The 17,397-nt window shown below is 38.7% G+C and overlaps 1 protein-coding gene across 1 annotated transcript in view; it reads right to left on the bottom strand.

The window, feature by feature from the left end:
- The window catches only part of LOC121380932, a 116,068-nt gene extending 98,917 nt beyond the window's left edge, over window positions 1-17,151 (bottom strand). The window contains 1 exon segment of the mRNA XM_041509973.1: window positions 16,092-17,151. Coding sequence (XP_041365907.1) covers window positions 16,092-16,114 — 23 coding nt within the window. The 5' untranslated portion in view covers window positions 16,115-17,151.
- Window positions 17,152-17,397: the final 246 nt, after the last annotated feature.

Raw genomic sequence — 17,397 nt, 5'->3', positions numbered from 1 at the left:
ACAGTGCACACATATGAGTTCGTGTTATGCTTGTAAGAGATTTTAAACAGGATAATGATCTGTTCAAATGCCAGAGGGCACAGAAAACTAAAAATGATGATCAAAAGCTATAAAAATGTACTCAGTAACTGTAATTATTATATAGATTTCTTTTAACTTCTGTGTAACTATTAGTACAAAAAAAAATGGATGGATGGATGGATGGATGGATGGAATGTGCATAGATGGATGGATGGATGCATTTATGGATGGATGGGTGGATGGATGGATGGATGGATGGATGGATGGATGGGTGGATGGATGGGTGGATGGATGGTGAATGGATGGTGGATGGGTGTGTGTGGTGTGGGTGGGATGGGTGGAGTGGATGGGGTGGTGGTGGATGGGTGGTGGATGGGTGGGGGGTTTTGGATTGATGGATGGATGGTTGGATGGATGGATGGATGGAAGGATGGATGGATGGGTGGATGATATGTATGTATAGATGGATGGATGGATGGATGGATGGATGGACAGATGGATGAATGGATGGATGGATCATTGGAATAGAGGGATGGATTGTTGGGATGGATGGATGGATGGATGGATTGATAGATGGTGAACAGTAGGGATGAATGGACAGAAGGAAATAAAGACACCAGTAGACAGACTGTCAGACTGTTATACAAATGAACAAACATGGAGACTGATGAACTAACAGGATTATCAAACAAATTCATGTTCAACAGGATCTGCAAGATACTGATGTCAAAAAAAAAGAAAAACAAAATAGTTACACTATCCCGGAGCAAATATGTGATGCTGTCCCAGGTACACCATGATACCATTACAAGAAGTCATCTGGTTGAGCCACATTAATGCAATATAAGCAAACAAGCCAACAGAGTTGGGTCAAAAGTTCCACAGTTCTGGAGCAAGACTTGGGTCAAAGGTTCCACTGCTCTGGAGTGGTAGTACTGGAAACAGCACAACACAAATTGACTGCTGGAGAGGTGTTTGACCACAAATATAAAGAGTTCACCCAGAAAGGGCAGGAGAATATTTACCCAGTGGTGGTGTAGCCCCACCTCACAGGTCTAATTGCCAGGCAAAGCTTCATCAAACATGGTCAAATCAGTGGCTCACTCAACAAGTGGTGGGGGATTTAGCACACAAGTGAAAAAGGTCGTCCTCTGTGTAATATACCATCATCTCAGTTCAGATGCTGTCCAGCAGTCAATTCCTGTAAGTCTTGATGGCATGTCCACCCTCTACCAGACATCTCAGGTCTGAATTAACATCACTTTTTCTGAATGCTTTTCAGTGCATTTTTTCTCTAACCAAAGCACAATGCTCTAGGCCTTTATCAATCAATTATAAATGGTATTTCAGCATTGTTTAATTATCTTTTTCCAGCTCTACAAATGTCACTACTAGGACTATAAATTATAGATAATATTATTGATATATAGATATATATTCATATTGTGTTAACTGTTATACGTCTACACAACACAAATGTATACAACAGAATATATCTGCTAGTAAATTTGTTAAGTTTAAAACATACAAAGTATGGTATGTTCTAGAATCTTTAACTAAAAAAATTCAACGTGTGGCATGTCCTTGAACCCCATCATTCATACACCATTTGGAAACTTAATTTGCATGCTTACAGGTGTTTGTCAACCCATACAATTAAATCATTGGGGAACACTGCAAACTGTCAAAAAATGTGTCCATCTGCTTTCATTGTACACATAGTATGTGTACTAGGTATGGATATGGATATAAAAAACCTATGTACGTGCCTCTATCTTCAAAACATTTCAGGCATGCCCCAGCCAGTGGGATCAATCCTTAAAATGTAGTCAGCTTCTGGATATCCAGCAGCTGGGTCCATAGCAAAATATAGTAGTAGGTATCTGCTGGCACATCTTATATAATCACTTTCCCTATAGACAGGACAGTAGCACACATGTATATGTGTATGCTATACTTGAAGATACTCTGGGCATTAAAGTGGAACTAAGCCAGTGGGATCAATCCTATAATGTAGCACACTTCAAGTGGCTGCTCTCAATGTTCTCATTGTCAGACAATCTCTCACACATAAAAACGGAGGTCATGTCGGTGCTCACCACCTGGAATCGGAGGAATGTCTGGACCTGGTTGGGTTTCTCCACGGTCGGGTGGTGTTCTCCATACCCACACACAGGTATGGGTGTAGTGAAACCTACTCAATCAGCCACCTCTATAAAACAGACACCTGTCTTTAAGGTGATACCTTGCTGGTATTGTAGACCATCAATTGCAGAACTACTCTCCAAATTGTTTTCTATGGTAACCTGTATTAAGGAGTCACCTAAGAGCCAAGCCACCTCTATTAAGCAGCCTCCTGCCCATAGAGGCTGCCTTGCAAACCATCCACAATCATAACTACTATCCCAAATCATCTTGCATTTATTTACTGTATATTTAAACTTACAAATCACAAAAGTTTACAAAACATACCATCCCAAATTGAATGAGTAAAGATGTTGTTTTTATTATTACTAAAAAAAAGTACAAGCTGTTTGCAGCTATTGCAGAATTACATACTCAAGGATACAAGTTTAATTATATATATTAAATAGCAGTCAATACAATATCATTTTTCTCATAGCCTCTGGAGTTAAAAGTTGGTAAAATTTTATGAATTCAATCTAAACATGTGTTTTATTTAATTATTTTACAGAGATGTTTTTCCTAGTTCAGACATTATTTGGTACAGTTTGCTTTTATGGCTTATAATATTTCATTTTAATTGTTTTAATTTCAGCATAATATTCAATCTACACTAAATGCACAAATGTTTTGAAAGAACTTAAGTTATTTACATTCAAATTTTATTTTTTAAAATACTTATTTACTAAGTATTTACAGATTCTTACAGCTACACATGCACTTTATTGCAGGGACTCATTTTGTCTATTTGCTTTATTTATGTTTCTCAAGACAAATTCACGAACTGTAGTTTATTATTAATAACAATTCTGGCACTAAATATATATAGCACCAAAACAGATGACTAAAACAAGAAGACATTTCACCACTGTCAACAGCCCCATGAACAAACTGGCACAGTCACATATTTTCTGCAGTTTAAAATTCTTCAGCACTTCCAATAATTCCATTAACAAAAAGGCAGACACATATTTGCTGCAGTTTAAAAAGACTGTTTAAAAACAAGACATTTGCTGTTTCTTTTCAAAGGCACCAGAGGCACACACTGTTCAGTTTGAGGACAAAAATAATCAAGTTCGCCCTTCCCATATTTATGAATCGTTGTTTAATTTCATTGTGCGTCTGCTGTTCCAATTTGCCGAAATGTCTCACCCTTGTGCTATGTTTGGCATCTGACAATTCACTATCCTTAGCTAAATGGTTTTGAGACAATTATTTACAACTCAGCAGCAAGGTATATGCATTGTGGCTGCACTTACCATGTGCATGTCTTAATGTCTCAAAGGAGGTCGAGTTAACACAACTGACCGCCTGCATACCTAGAATACAGTGTTTGTCTTAAGAGTTGCTTTCTTGTGACTGTCAATTTGCAGTCCTTGCAGTTCATATACATGCAGCTTTGGCTTTAAACACGTTAGTATTTGCTTTGTGGTTTTTTACGGCTGTTTGGGAAAACAAAAGGAAGTGAAAAAAACAAATCCTAAAACAAATCTCTCTTTTTTTTTAAAAGAGCCAATTTTTAGCATTGTAGATAATCGGTAGTTTTGTTTCTAAGGTTGGCGACAGACACTTTCTGCAACATGGTTTTGGCTTTGTGTGCAATAACTACATATAGTCTATATTATAGAGGCTATTTCATGTGTGTGTTTTAATAAAAAAATTATGTCAACAAGTGATGTGTGAAAACCATATTTCAAATATGGTTTTCTCACATCATGAGTAATTTTGCATTGAAAGTTTCCTGCATTCTGAAAAATGAAATATATCTTAAGAATTTGTTGCACACAGTAATTTTTAAAGGTTTATTCCACAGGCAAAATGCTCACCTGCTGCAATTTTGAGTCTGCTTACAGACATTTTAATTCAGCCAATAATTTTTATCCAGCAGCAATGCACAAACTGCCATCAGTAAAATCTCTGATCTACCGCAAGTCATATCGAAGCCACAGCAATTGCCATCAGTGCCATCGTTAAGTTTGAGACTTGCAATAAATAATAAAGGTATTTTTCAAGCTGGGATGTCATCAAACATTCATTCATTTCAACTTATTTCCATGCTTATATCCAATTAAGGTTCAAGCACACTGTCCTGGACATACACCTCAGCTATCTGGGCTGTCTGTGAAGGACAGTGGGTTAGTTGTAGGTAGGTTAGTGGTTAGTGAGAGAGAAGAGGGTGTAGTGGCCTTACACCTAAACACTGAGCCCTTAATTAGGAACTCGCTCTGGGTTCGAGCTGGTATACCGGGCTGTGAAACCTGTACCTACCAGCCTGTAGTCTGATGGCTTAACCACGACACCACTGAGACCGGTGGGTCATCAAACATCATTTTCTTCAGTATTATGAAAGGGCCGGCTATTCGAACAAGTCCTAGGAACTGCGTTTCTGTGTGAAACTTCAATCAGCCCGCTCTAGACTATTAAATGTTTTGTCTTGCTGAGATAAGTGCATATAAAAAGGACTCCTTGCTAGTACAGCAATAAAAAAGGTCAGCTAACCCACAGGACAAGTCACTGCATTTGCTCATGCTCTTGCAGACTTGTATTGATAACGGGTCATATTAACACTGCTGGGAAACTGGGAAAACATTCCTTCCCCTGAGCCGACTACATCCAGCTTCAACCACACAGAACTCCATTAATCCGACGTAGCTAATAATTTACCAGTCATGAACTTGTACTGGTTGGAATGAAAATGAGTTTGTGGATCAACTGAAGAAAGCAATTTGAAGATTGAACAGGAATGATAATTAAACATTGACACATTTTATGTTCATTTTCATGTATGTTACTACAACACCACTAGAGCACACTGATTTTGTTTTTTTAATCATTGGCTAATGGATATGTCAAACATTTGATAATTTTGACATATAGTCTTAGATCTAGGAAACCCGCTACATTTTTTCCATTAGTAGCAAGGGATTTTTTTTTATGCACCATCCCAGACAGGATAGCATATACCACGACCTTTGATATACCAGTCTTGGTGGACTGGCTGGAATCTACATGTAAGTGGATCATTTCCCTCCAGACCTTGTCATGATCATAGAGCTTGGTGCATGCACAGACATTTCCTTTTGGTTTCCACACTAATGCTTATGCATAGCTCTGTACTCTGATTTCAGTGGACTTGGTTTGAGTATTGAGTTTTCCTTCTCCTAAGAGAGTTTCCTTACTAGGATTCTGAGCCTCTCCAGCCCTGTTTTGATTTTGGAGTTTGCTTCTCCTAGACAGTTGTCTTTCTTGACTCATGTCCTTTGTCTGCCTGGTCCATATTAGTCTAGTCTTTACCCTTTGACCAGTCCAGCTATAGGATGACCCTACCAGGAGCTGATGCTCTAGCTGGCATAGCTCTCCCGAGTCACTAAGACATGCAAGCTACTTCACCACGTCAAGCAATGGACCATGAGATAGAGACCTTGTCCTTTAAGGGGAGTTACCACTCTCGCTCCTCATCACTCCCCTGAAACTAGTCCGAGTGTAATTTATGCTCCTCTTAACATGCAAATTTATATGGCATCAATGTGGTAATATCATAAATGGCTCCCCATAACCTATGTTTGGGAGCAATTAATCACTCCTCTCAATTTTGTTCAAGGCGAAGTCTGTCTCTCTAACTGAAGTTATGTCTGCATGTACAGTGAATCTCAAAACTCAAGCGTTTGTCAACATCAGCTGTGTATACCATTACACAATGTAGTCTGTTAGTCTCTGTTTTTTTGTCATGCAATTTAATTACAGTTTGTTGTTATCAGGAAGGAAATGGTTTATTTAACGACACACTCAACACTTTTAATTATGGTTAGATGGCATCGGACATATGGTTAAGGACCATACAGATATTGAGAGAAGAAACCCGCTGTCACCACTTTATGGGCTACTCTTTCCAATTAGCAGCAAGGGATCTTTTATACGCTCCATCCCACAGACAGGATAGCACATACCACCGCCTTTCATATACCAGTCGTGGTGCACTGGCTAGAATGAGAAATAGCCCAATGTTGTTGTTATCAGTTCATCACACTGATTTTTATCTGCTGACAGTATACAGTTATACGTAGCTTGATTGCCAATAGTAAATGTTTTTATTTGCACCGATATGCCCTGAACATTGATTAATTCATTAAAGGCCAATAATCCCGCTGCAACCACTAAAACCATATTTAGATAATATTAAGTATCAACAAACCTTGTGGGGCAAATCAAATATCGGCACATCACAGACAAAATCAAATATTAGCAATTAAGAATAGTCTTCAGAATGATTTAGCACAAAAATACACTGGCATGACTATAGTGTTCCAGAATAACAGGAGATTCTCTTTAAGTCATGAAGACTCATTAACTATGATGTCAGGGTTTTTGTGGAAGATTATTTTCTTTTACACTTTTTTTTTAATGACACCACTAGAGCACACTATTGCCTATTTGATGTCAAATATATGGTAATTTTGACATATTGTCTTAGAGAGGAAACCCGCTACCTTTTTTTCCATTAGTAGCAAGGGATCTTTCATATGTACCAACCCATAGACAGGATAGCACAAACGACGGCCTTTGATGATATAAAAGTCGTGGTGCACTGGCTGGAACGAGAAATAGTCCAAATGGGTCCACCAATAGGGATCGATCCCAAACCAACCGCACATCAGGCGAGAGCTTTACCACTGGGCTACATCCTGCCCCTACACTACAGAGAAATTCCTAAACTGGGAGACGTTAAACATTATCACTTTTGTCACAATTTGCCCACGGGGCAGGATCTAGCTTAGTCAGTAGAGTGCCTGAGGGGCTTGCTTCATAGGATCAAATCACCTCCTATTGGGTTTCTTCCTGGCCCAACCATTGCTTCATGACTGGTATATCAACGGCTGTGGTATGTGCTGTCCTGTGTGTGCATATAAAAGACCCCTTGCTACTAATAAAAAAATGTAGTGTGTTTCCTCGCTAAGTTAAAACACTGAGCTGAATTTACGAAGCCTGTTTTGTTTTTTTTGTTTTTCAACACAGGTGTTTAAGCATTGTCAATGTGTGTAGTTGCACATGTGTAAGACATAAACAGGTGTTTAAGCATTGTCAATGTGTGTAGTTGCACGTGTGTAAGACATAAACAGGTGTTTAAGCATTGTCAATGTGTGTAGTTGCACGTGTGTAAGACATAAACAGGTGTTTAAGCATTGTCAATGTGTGTAGTTACACGCGTGTAAGACATAAACAGGTGTTTAAGCATTGTCAATGTATGTAGTTACACATGTGTAAGACATAAACAGGCTTTGTATATTCGACACTATATGTCTGAATTACCAACTGTCTTGACATCCAATAGTCGATGATCAATAAATTAATGTGCTCTAATGGTGTCGTTAAACAAAACAAACTTTCATGAGGAGATTGCAAAACTCTGTTATTAATGTAATATCCTGAGAAATGATGGATAGCATGTGGTTGATAATAGAGATTTACAATCCCTGGATGAAATGGGCAAAAGGCTGGTCACAAATTGTGTTGAAGGCGATAAGGAGTTTATTATCTCTTAGCTCCTCACATGACAAGCTCCTCACATGACATGCTCCTCATATCTCACATGAAAAGCTCCTCACATGACAAGCTCCTCAAATGACAAGCTCCTCAAATGACAAGCTCCTCACACAACAATCTCCTCCCACGACAATCTCCTCCCACGACAAGCTCCTCACATGACAAGCTCCTCACACGACAAGCTCCTCACACAACAAGCTCCTCCCACGACAAGCTCCTCACACAACAAGCTCATCACACAACAAGCTCCTCCCACGACAAGCTCTTCACATGATATACCATCATGCGAGTGTTCTCGCTGCTCCATTTAAGCGGGGCGCCCCGCCCCGCTATTCTATTTTGCCGCCCTCCTTTCACTTTCCCCGCCCTCCTTTATTTTTGAGGGCCCTCCTTTATTTTTGAGCGCCCCTCTTTATTTTCCAACACCTATCTCTGCTATTTCCAAATGCACTTTTTTCCACACAAAAAACAACAATCAGTCTGCACACTGGACATCAAAGGAAACAAGCCGCATTGTGTACGAACAAGCAATTGACGAAACATTTACGACAGTTACCGTAACGTAATTTAACAGTATTTTTAACAGCCTCTATTTTGTCCAATATCTGTATTCATTTGTATGTTTGATAGACACAATAAAAGTTATATTTTATGTAAGCAATGAAAACATTTATTTTTTACGGATTCGGCAATCTCCGATTGAAAAAACCCCATCTTATTTGGCACCAAATTATTCACGTGGTCAGAACGGTCATTCTGTCTTTTGTTTCCACTAACTATCGTTTTATATTTTGTCCTCAGTTGCAGATATAATTGGCTAAAACTGATGATTTTTACTTTCTGTTATTCTGTTTATTCAGCAGTTCTTTATAAAATATTGTAAACTTTTCATTTTGAGGGGATATGAACGCTTATAAAAACAACGGAAGTGGTAGTGTTTATCAAAATCATTTATCTTGAGTGCCAAATAATATATGCACCGCCTTTACAAAAACAAAACTGGCGATAATATTTTATCACAGCGATCAATTCATTCGATGAAGATGGAAATAACAAAAATGTATCTGACATTAGGAGATCACTTTACAAACATCTTTATTATTTTTTGTATATCTTGAAATCTTTATTAAAAATAATAATATTAAAACTTTGATCGGTCCAGCAAAATCGGAACTGCCCATGAATGTCAGACGGATATCATCTTCGGTTCAATTAAAAGACGAGGTTTTTTTATAAACCCCTTTGCACTTTTTTATAGGCAAATAAAGGAGTATGTCTTTTCTCAAAGTCTACTAACACACAACAATATGGTAACCAAACTACTCCCCAAACCCCCTTTTTTTTTTTTGCTTTTCGTTTATTGATGTGTGTTTGGTTTTTTTGAAGGGTGTGGTGCCGAGCGACCGCCCTCCTTTAATTTTCACCCAGCGAGAACACTGAGTTGTGTGTGTGTGCTTGTTCATTGATCAAAATATCTGATGTTTGTGTGTGAAAAGATCTGCAGTGCGGGTGCATGAGTCATGTCTTACTGTGGACACAATACAATACTGGCGTTGAGCACCAACTAGCCTAGATTGTCCAAAGATTGAGATAATTATACCTCACTCCAACATGGCTGTGCACAACTGTGAAGCAGCAGCACAGCTAGTACATAGCTACTGTGACTAAACTTTATGTTGTTTAACAACATCACTAGGCACCAATACATGTCTACTGTGATTAAAGTTTGTTTTGTTTAATGACACAACTAGAGCACATTGACTTATTAATCATTCGCTTTTGGACGTCAAACATTTGGTGATCATGACATGCAGTCTTCAGAGTAAACTACAATTTTACATTAGCAGCCAGGGATCTCACAGACATGACAGCACATACCATTGCCTTTGATATCCCAGTAGTGAAGCAATTGTTGAGATGGGAAAAAATTAAATTAGAGAATGAATTCACCAAGAAACTTCAATCCTTCGACCAAAGCACCTCAAGAGAGTTCTGTACCAATTGAGCCAGATCCCAGCCAGGTACTGTGACAGAGTAGTGTTACTGCAGTCCATCACAGCTATAATCTGAATGCATGCGACGTACTGATCCAAGACTTAACCATTTGACATATTTTCATCCACCAAAGCTTCAAGCAACCCTGTCTTATGCTCACCTGCCTAGTTTATCTTTCCCTACCCTCCCACCACACCTTAACCTCTGGAAAGATCTGCTTAGACAGACCACAGCTTGGGAACCACCCAGTGTCTTGTACTGCCCCTCCATAATTGTGCTGACCCAAATAAGAACTCATGCCCAAGGTGGCTACCTAGTCCTGTTCTTTAATTTTTACAGCTAGCTGCGAACATGAAAGTGTTGAATAATCTGACTTGGCTTGAACCAAGGAATTAAAGTACTCAATCATTATGGTCATAATGTCAGTCATCGTTAAGCTCACAAGGTGACCCAGAAAATAGCCATTATGATAAAACTGCTGTATACCGAGCCATATATTAGCTACAGGTATGCAAATGTTAGAACACTATACAAGCCAAATTTACAAATAATGATCACTTCTCATTTATTTTAAATGCATTTAAGTTTTAAATAACAAGGACAATGTAAGATATGTGGCTAATCACTAGTGTTTGTCATGAATAATTATATTATTATGTAATAGACTAGAACTGTTTAGGTGAGTTACATATGTGATTAAAGAATAAAATTGACCCACATACTATCTGTGGGTCTTTCAACAAGCATAATTGAAACATGTATAGAATATACAAAGTTCATAAAGACATAGTTCATATATACTAATATAGCAATAATAAAATACAAAAACGTCACTATATTACAAAACAAATATTACCTTAAATGGTTGCCCATAATCCCAGCGAGTCAGCTCTCTACCGCATTGTTTGTACGTATTGTTTATAACTTATTTATAAACGCCGTCACACATTCACGGTATCTCTCTACAGTGGCCGGTTGCTATCAGCCCAATAAATCTTATATTGATCTATAAAGTCTCTCCCTGCCCAACACTTCAAACATGGACCGTCGGGCCTACATCACAACCACTGTACAGCTTATAACTCATTACCCTCGCTTTATTTCAATAGGTGGAATGTGCCACTTATTTCAAGTGACATGAAGCGTGCAAACAATACATCGGTCATAAAAAGCTGAGAAAACACCACTGGAATAGGTAGGTAGCCAGGTCGCAGCAGTACCAGTCTAACAATTGGTAGCCCGGTCACAGCACTAGTCTAGTATTTTGATAGAGATGGATGTCACCTCTGTTCGGTGGTTCATCACAATGGTGTGAGAGAAAATTCCATCGTGACAGTCCATTGACTTCATTCACCGCCGCAATTATTGGAAATCTCGGGATAAATTGGTGTCGAGAATTTCACTTACCAAAGTAATCACAACAAAAGACTCAATTGCTCTATCTTGAAAGGAAGGACTACATTATTTGCTAATTGATAAAAAAAAAATTAATAATAATAACAATACAAAATGGTATGAATAAGTGTTATATATAGCTTTTACAGGAAGAGGAGGAGTGGTAAATAAATTCGCTAGTGATCACATGAGTGGGTGGGAGGCACCTTAATTATCCTTAATTATCAGGGATGGGTATTATGAGATATTTGTGACCGCGATATATCATATTATTTTTAGTACCATCAACCCATTTTAAGGATAAGTTGAGTTTAAAGTTTGTTTTTGTTTAATGACACCACTGGAGCACATTGATTAATTTATCATCAGCTACTGGATGTCAAACATTTGGTAATTCTGACTCATAGTCATCAGAGGAAACCTGCTATATTTTTCCATTAGCAGCAAGGGATCTTTTATATGCACTTTCCCACAGACAGAAAAGCACATACCACAGCCTTTGTCTAGTTGTGGTAAACTAGTTAGAACGATTAAAAACCCAGTCAGTTCAATGGATCCACCGAGGTGGTTCGATCCTGTGATGCAAGCACTAAACTGACTGACCTAAATCATGTCCCTCATTTTAAGACAAAATGTAAAAAGAAATTAATTAAAATACATGATAAAAGTGCAAGTTTATTATTTAAAACATGAAATATATTGATCACTTCTGTGTTCTACAATGCTGTGCCAGCTAGGCCCTTACATCTTTACACAAAGTTAAGAAAATCAGTGAAATGTAAAATATGGGGGGGGGGGGGGGGGGGGGGGGTGACTGTCAATGATTTGACATAAATATGTTAATGATATCCAGTTTAGAAAGGCTACGTTGTATATTTAGATCATGATTTTTAAAAATAGATTTTGAAAAACATCTGGTTTTGAGATAAATCTGGTTTACAGAGGGTCCAGATTTGTGGGGTTTCATTGTGTGTGTGTGTATATATACTCTTCAAAAAAAGAAACGCAAAAGGGTACAAATGGGTTATAACTCCGATTTTATGTTTCCTACCGGTTCATGCTTTGTGAATATAAGGTCATTGCATGTCCCAAACACATTCCCACAGTTACATTCGATAAAACGCAGCTATTGTACAATAAAGTTCCAAAATGTGAATATTCGCAAAAACGCAGCCACGTGCAAACCATGTCACCACTGCACGTGCGTTGTCTGCACGTGCAACATGAACACCGACAGTATAAAAGTGCAGGGTGTTCGCTTGCCTGGCCTCTGTATCTGGCCGACAGTTGACAATCCAGGACATGCCACGTCTCAGTGAACCGCAGAGAAACAATGCCATCTGCCGACTAGACGCAGGCGAATCCAGAACGGCCGTTGCCAGGGCATTCCATGTGTCCCCAAGCACCATCTCCAGACTGTGGGACCGTTACCAGCAACATGGATCAACACGTGACCTCCCTAGATCCGGTCGACCACGGGTCACTACCCCCGGGCAGGACAGCTACATCCGGGTACGCCACCTTCGGGAACGATTGACTACTGCTACCTCCACAGCCGCAGCAATACCAGGTTTGCGCAGGATATCCGACCAGACCGTACGGAACCGCCTACGTGAGGTTGGAATTTGTGCCAGACGTCCAGTTCGAGGTGTCATCTTAACACCACAACACCGTCGACTCCGACTGCAGTGGTGCCAGATTCATCGACAATGGCCTCAACTGCGATGGAGACAGGTGTGGTTCAGTGACGAGTCCCGATTTCTGCTCCGACATCATGATGGAAGATGTCGCGTGTATAGGCATCGTGGTGAATGTTATGCGGCAAACTGCGTGCAGGAAGTGGACAGATTCGGCGGGGGTAGTGTCATGGTGTGGGCAGCCATCTCACACACTGGCAGAACTGACCTGGTCCACATGCAGGGCAACCTGAATGCACAGGGCTACATTGACCAGATCCTCCGGCCACACATCGTTCCAGTTATGGCCAACGCCAATGCAGTGTTCCAACATGACAACGCCAGGCCTCACACAGCACGTCTCACAACGGCTTTCCTACAGAACAACAACATTAATGTCCTTTCTTGGCCATCGATATCACCGGATTTGAACCCAATTGAGCATCTATGGGACAAGTTGGACCAACGCCTCCGACAGCGAAAACCACAGCCCCAGACCCTGCCCGAGCTGGCAGCAGCCTTGCAGGCCGAGTGGGCCACCATCCCCCGGGACGTCATCCGTACTCTGGTTGCTTCAATGGGCAGGCGGTGCCAGGCAGTTGTCAACACACGTGGAGGCCACACCCGGTATTGACTCCAGATGACCTTGACCTTGGTGGTGTGTCCTATCACTTACTCACAATGGACTAGAGTGAATTGTGAACAATCCTGCAACATTTGGTAATTATAGCCTCACCATTCAATAATTAAATCAATTCTCCAAATGTTACGACAATGTGGTTTTGCGTTTCTTCTTTTGAAGAGTATATATATATAATGCACATTAACCTGTATGTGGCAGCCACTGTCTTAAGTGGACACATAAAATTCATCAATGTGGATTCTTAGTTACTACAAGTCAGACTGCAGTTTGTTGGTTTTATTTTCCAACTGTGAAATATTGTAAATGAGATTTTTTAAGTAATCATATGGGTGGATCTTTGTGTACTAAAATTTATCTTCAAAGACACAAAACAATAACAGTGAGAACATTAAAGTGATTTATGATTTGTATAAACATTATTCCACCTAATAAATTAGGTGAGGGTATAGTTTGCTAGTACAAGCTATGTGACTTGACATCCAATGCTTTGATTTTGGGAATTTTGGTGGGTTTTTTTTTTTTTGAATTGTCTAAGTTAGAATTTAAAAGAGTAATACTATATACATGTTCTTGTATTTATTCAAATTAATATATATATATATATATCTATTTTGCATTTTGCATTTACAAATCTTATTGGGGTTAAGTGCTACATATCATTTTCAAAATAAGTCTTTATATGATAATAAAACATGGGAATTATATATACATTCAGATTGGGAATTTTTAACTCGAAAATTTGGAATAAAAAACCGACATGGCACTTGGGGAATGGTGGTCATTATCCCATTCTAGAAACATAGCTGATAAAACCCTGACAAGATCATTAATATTGTGCTGTCAAGTGAAATTAAACACCATTGCTTGATTCAGAGCATTTTTATATGCACATCCATATATACATATATATGGAAGAAAGGAAAATAGTTTATTTAACAACACACTCAACACATTTTATTTACGGTTATAACTTATATGGCATCGGATATATGGTTATAGAGCACACAGATATTGAGGGAGGAAACCCACTGTTGCCACTTCATGGAATACTTTTTTCGATTAGCAGCAAGGAATCTTTTATATGCACCATCCCATAGACAAGATAGCACATACCACGGCCTTTGATGTACCAGCCATAGTGCACTGGATGGAGCGAAAAGTAGCCCAATGGGCCCACCGATGGGGATTGATCCCACAATGACCGTGAACCAAGCGAGTGCTTTACCATTGGACTACGTTTCACCCCCTGTATACATGTATGATGGCCAAAAAAGCAAACTAATGCAATGTTGGAAGTCAGTGACACGCATCAATCAGCTGCACAAGTCAAACATGTGACTAACAGATGGCGTATTTCACACTGCATGGCTCACTATATAATATATTTAATGGTAGCCATAAAAAGGTCTCAGTTAACACAACAGGCATACAAGCTCTTATGCTTTGGAGGATTTGTTGTGATGTTACAACCAACCAAACGTGTGCAGCAGTGACAAGCTCTTATGCCTTTTTTCAGGGTGAGGGGAGGAGCAGGCTGGTTTTGGCCCAGATAAAAACGTTTAATCATATTTGCATTACTATACCAAACAGCAATAGAGGGTCCCAAATGAATCACTATCTGGTATTCATTTTCACGCAGTTAATATTGTGAGAAGAATGATGGAAATACATGGTGAAAGTTTTTCAGGCCAGATCATTTTGTCTGAATGTCTCCATCGTTTGTGACAGAATATTTGTTGTTTACCCCACTGTCAAGATCCAGATTTCACTAGCTATGAGTGAAGTGTGTTTAAAATTAGTTAATTGTTACCCAGATCACTCAGAAATCACAGAGAACTGTGCTAACTCTATAGCTGCTAATACATAAAGAAACAAAAGAAAAAACTTCCTTTAGCCGGTGTCATCGGAAAAAGGGAAAAAGTATTAAAAATATTCTGAATGAGTTTTAATGGTTTTACATGTAATTATTAGAATTATTGTGGAGAGACACTGATTTGAATTTGGATTAAAATGAGAAGTGCATGTAGACCAAACCTTGCTAGCAATGACTCAGGAAGATTTAACATTGGGCAGTATTTTCTGCCAACAGCATGTAAAACAATAACCGTGGATTACAACTGAAAAGTCAGAGAAATATCTACTTATTATTTTATTATGTAATCCAGATTTAATTACTACTCAGAAGTCACTATGAAATCTGTTTTATTACTCAGATATTATTATTTATACTTCAGATTACAATTCAGAAGTCACTATGAAATCTGTTTTATAACTCAGATATTATTATTTATACTTCAGATTACAATTCAGAAGTCACTATGAAATCTGTTTTATTACTCAGATATTATTATTTATACTTCAGATTACAATTCAGAAGTCACAGAGAGCCAAATTTATGAAGCCTTGTTTTTCTTAAATGCAGTTGGTTAAGCATTATAAATGTTTGTAGTTACAAGCCTGTAAGACACAAACAGGCTTTACAAATTCGATCCAGAGATATAATAATTATTTGTACCTCCGATTACCACTGTTAAATCACAGAGACATCAGTTATTGACATTGCAACGACTAGATACAAGAATCCCTTTACAAGGAAATGCTGACAGATCTTATATATACTGCACTAACATACTCACCTTTGTTGAGCCCATTTAAGCATTGCTGTCCAAGTCCTAAGTTTTGAAGACTTCCAGGACAAATGTCTGTAATTATAACTACGAGTCCATGCAGTTAGAACTCCAAAACAAATGTCTGTACTTATAACTTTAACTCCATGCAGTTAGAACTCCAAAACAAATGTCTGTAATTATAACTTTAACTCCATGCAGTTTAAAAACTCCAGAACGAACTCCAGTAATTATAACTAAGTCCATGCAGTTCAGAACTCCAGAATGAATGTTTGCAATTATAACTTTAAGTCATCACAGTTCAGAACTCCAGAATGAATGTCTGCAATTATAACTTTAAGTCATCACAGCTCAGAGCTCCAGAATGAATATTTATATCTTTAAGTCCTTGCAGTTTAGAGCTCCAGAACTAAAGTCTGCAATTATAACTTTTATATAAATATCAGTCTGTCTCTCCCAACAACTAGGCAGGCCACTTCTAGTGCCAAACAGTCATAAAAATGGAAATGTATAGGTACAAATCCACACACATTATAAAGCTACATGGAAGCATAACCACACAAGATATATACACACCAACATAGGAATCATAATATATAATGACGTACAAGCAATTCAGTACTCATGAGTTTATGACACAGAATGTAAAATTTTTTCACTAACATGTTTTTGCCCTGATGACCTGTGCTCTTTGATTCAGCTGGTATGTGTGAGTATTTGTCCCCACTATGTGAACAGATAAGTTGACAGTCATATAAACTTTCCATACACACAATATCTGTCATTCAGCTGAATTGAAGGCAGACAATATATTACACTCTTGCTGTTTACCAACACCCACAGTGTGAATCAAAAGTTTGTAAGAATGTAGCTTTTATACGTATCCATTTACCAACACCCACAATACGAATCGAGTTTGCAAGAACTGCTTTTGTACATGCACCCACTTAGAAACGTGGCACATCATTGTGGTGACACCCGCGTGGCCGATGGTGGTAACGCACCGCAGCTACATCGCACTCCCCGACATGTAAACACGGTCGTTTTCACGCCAGCAACCTGTTACCATTGATAATCCAGAGAGGCTGTGCTCCAATGACTTTCTCCACTCCACTGAACAACAATGCTCCTAATTTGATCTTTCCCTGACATTCTCAACACTGCAGGCAAAACCGAAACTTCATGTCTGTACAAAACTTGCTTCAACAACTTAACACCTGGTTTTTAACGTTCGGCACAAAGACAGCAATACTAAAACACATGGTCAGCCTGCTTTACGGTAGACCCTATATATATATATATATATATATATATA

This window comes from Gigantopelta aegis, chromosome 9, assembly GCF_016097555.1.
Source record: "Gigantopelta aegis isolate Gae_Host chromosome 9, Gae_host_genome, whole genome shotgun sequence".
Classification (NCBI taxonomy): domain Eukaryota; kingdom Metazoa; phylum Mollusca; class Gastropoda; order Neomphalida; family Peltospiridae; genus Gigantopelta; species Gigantopelta aegis.
Note: the sequence above shows the minus strand (reverse complement) of the source record. Positions and strands in the feature narration are given on the sequence as shown.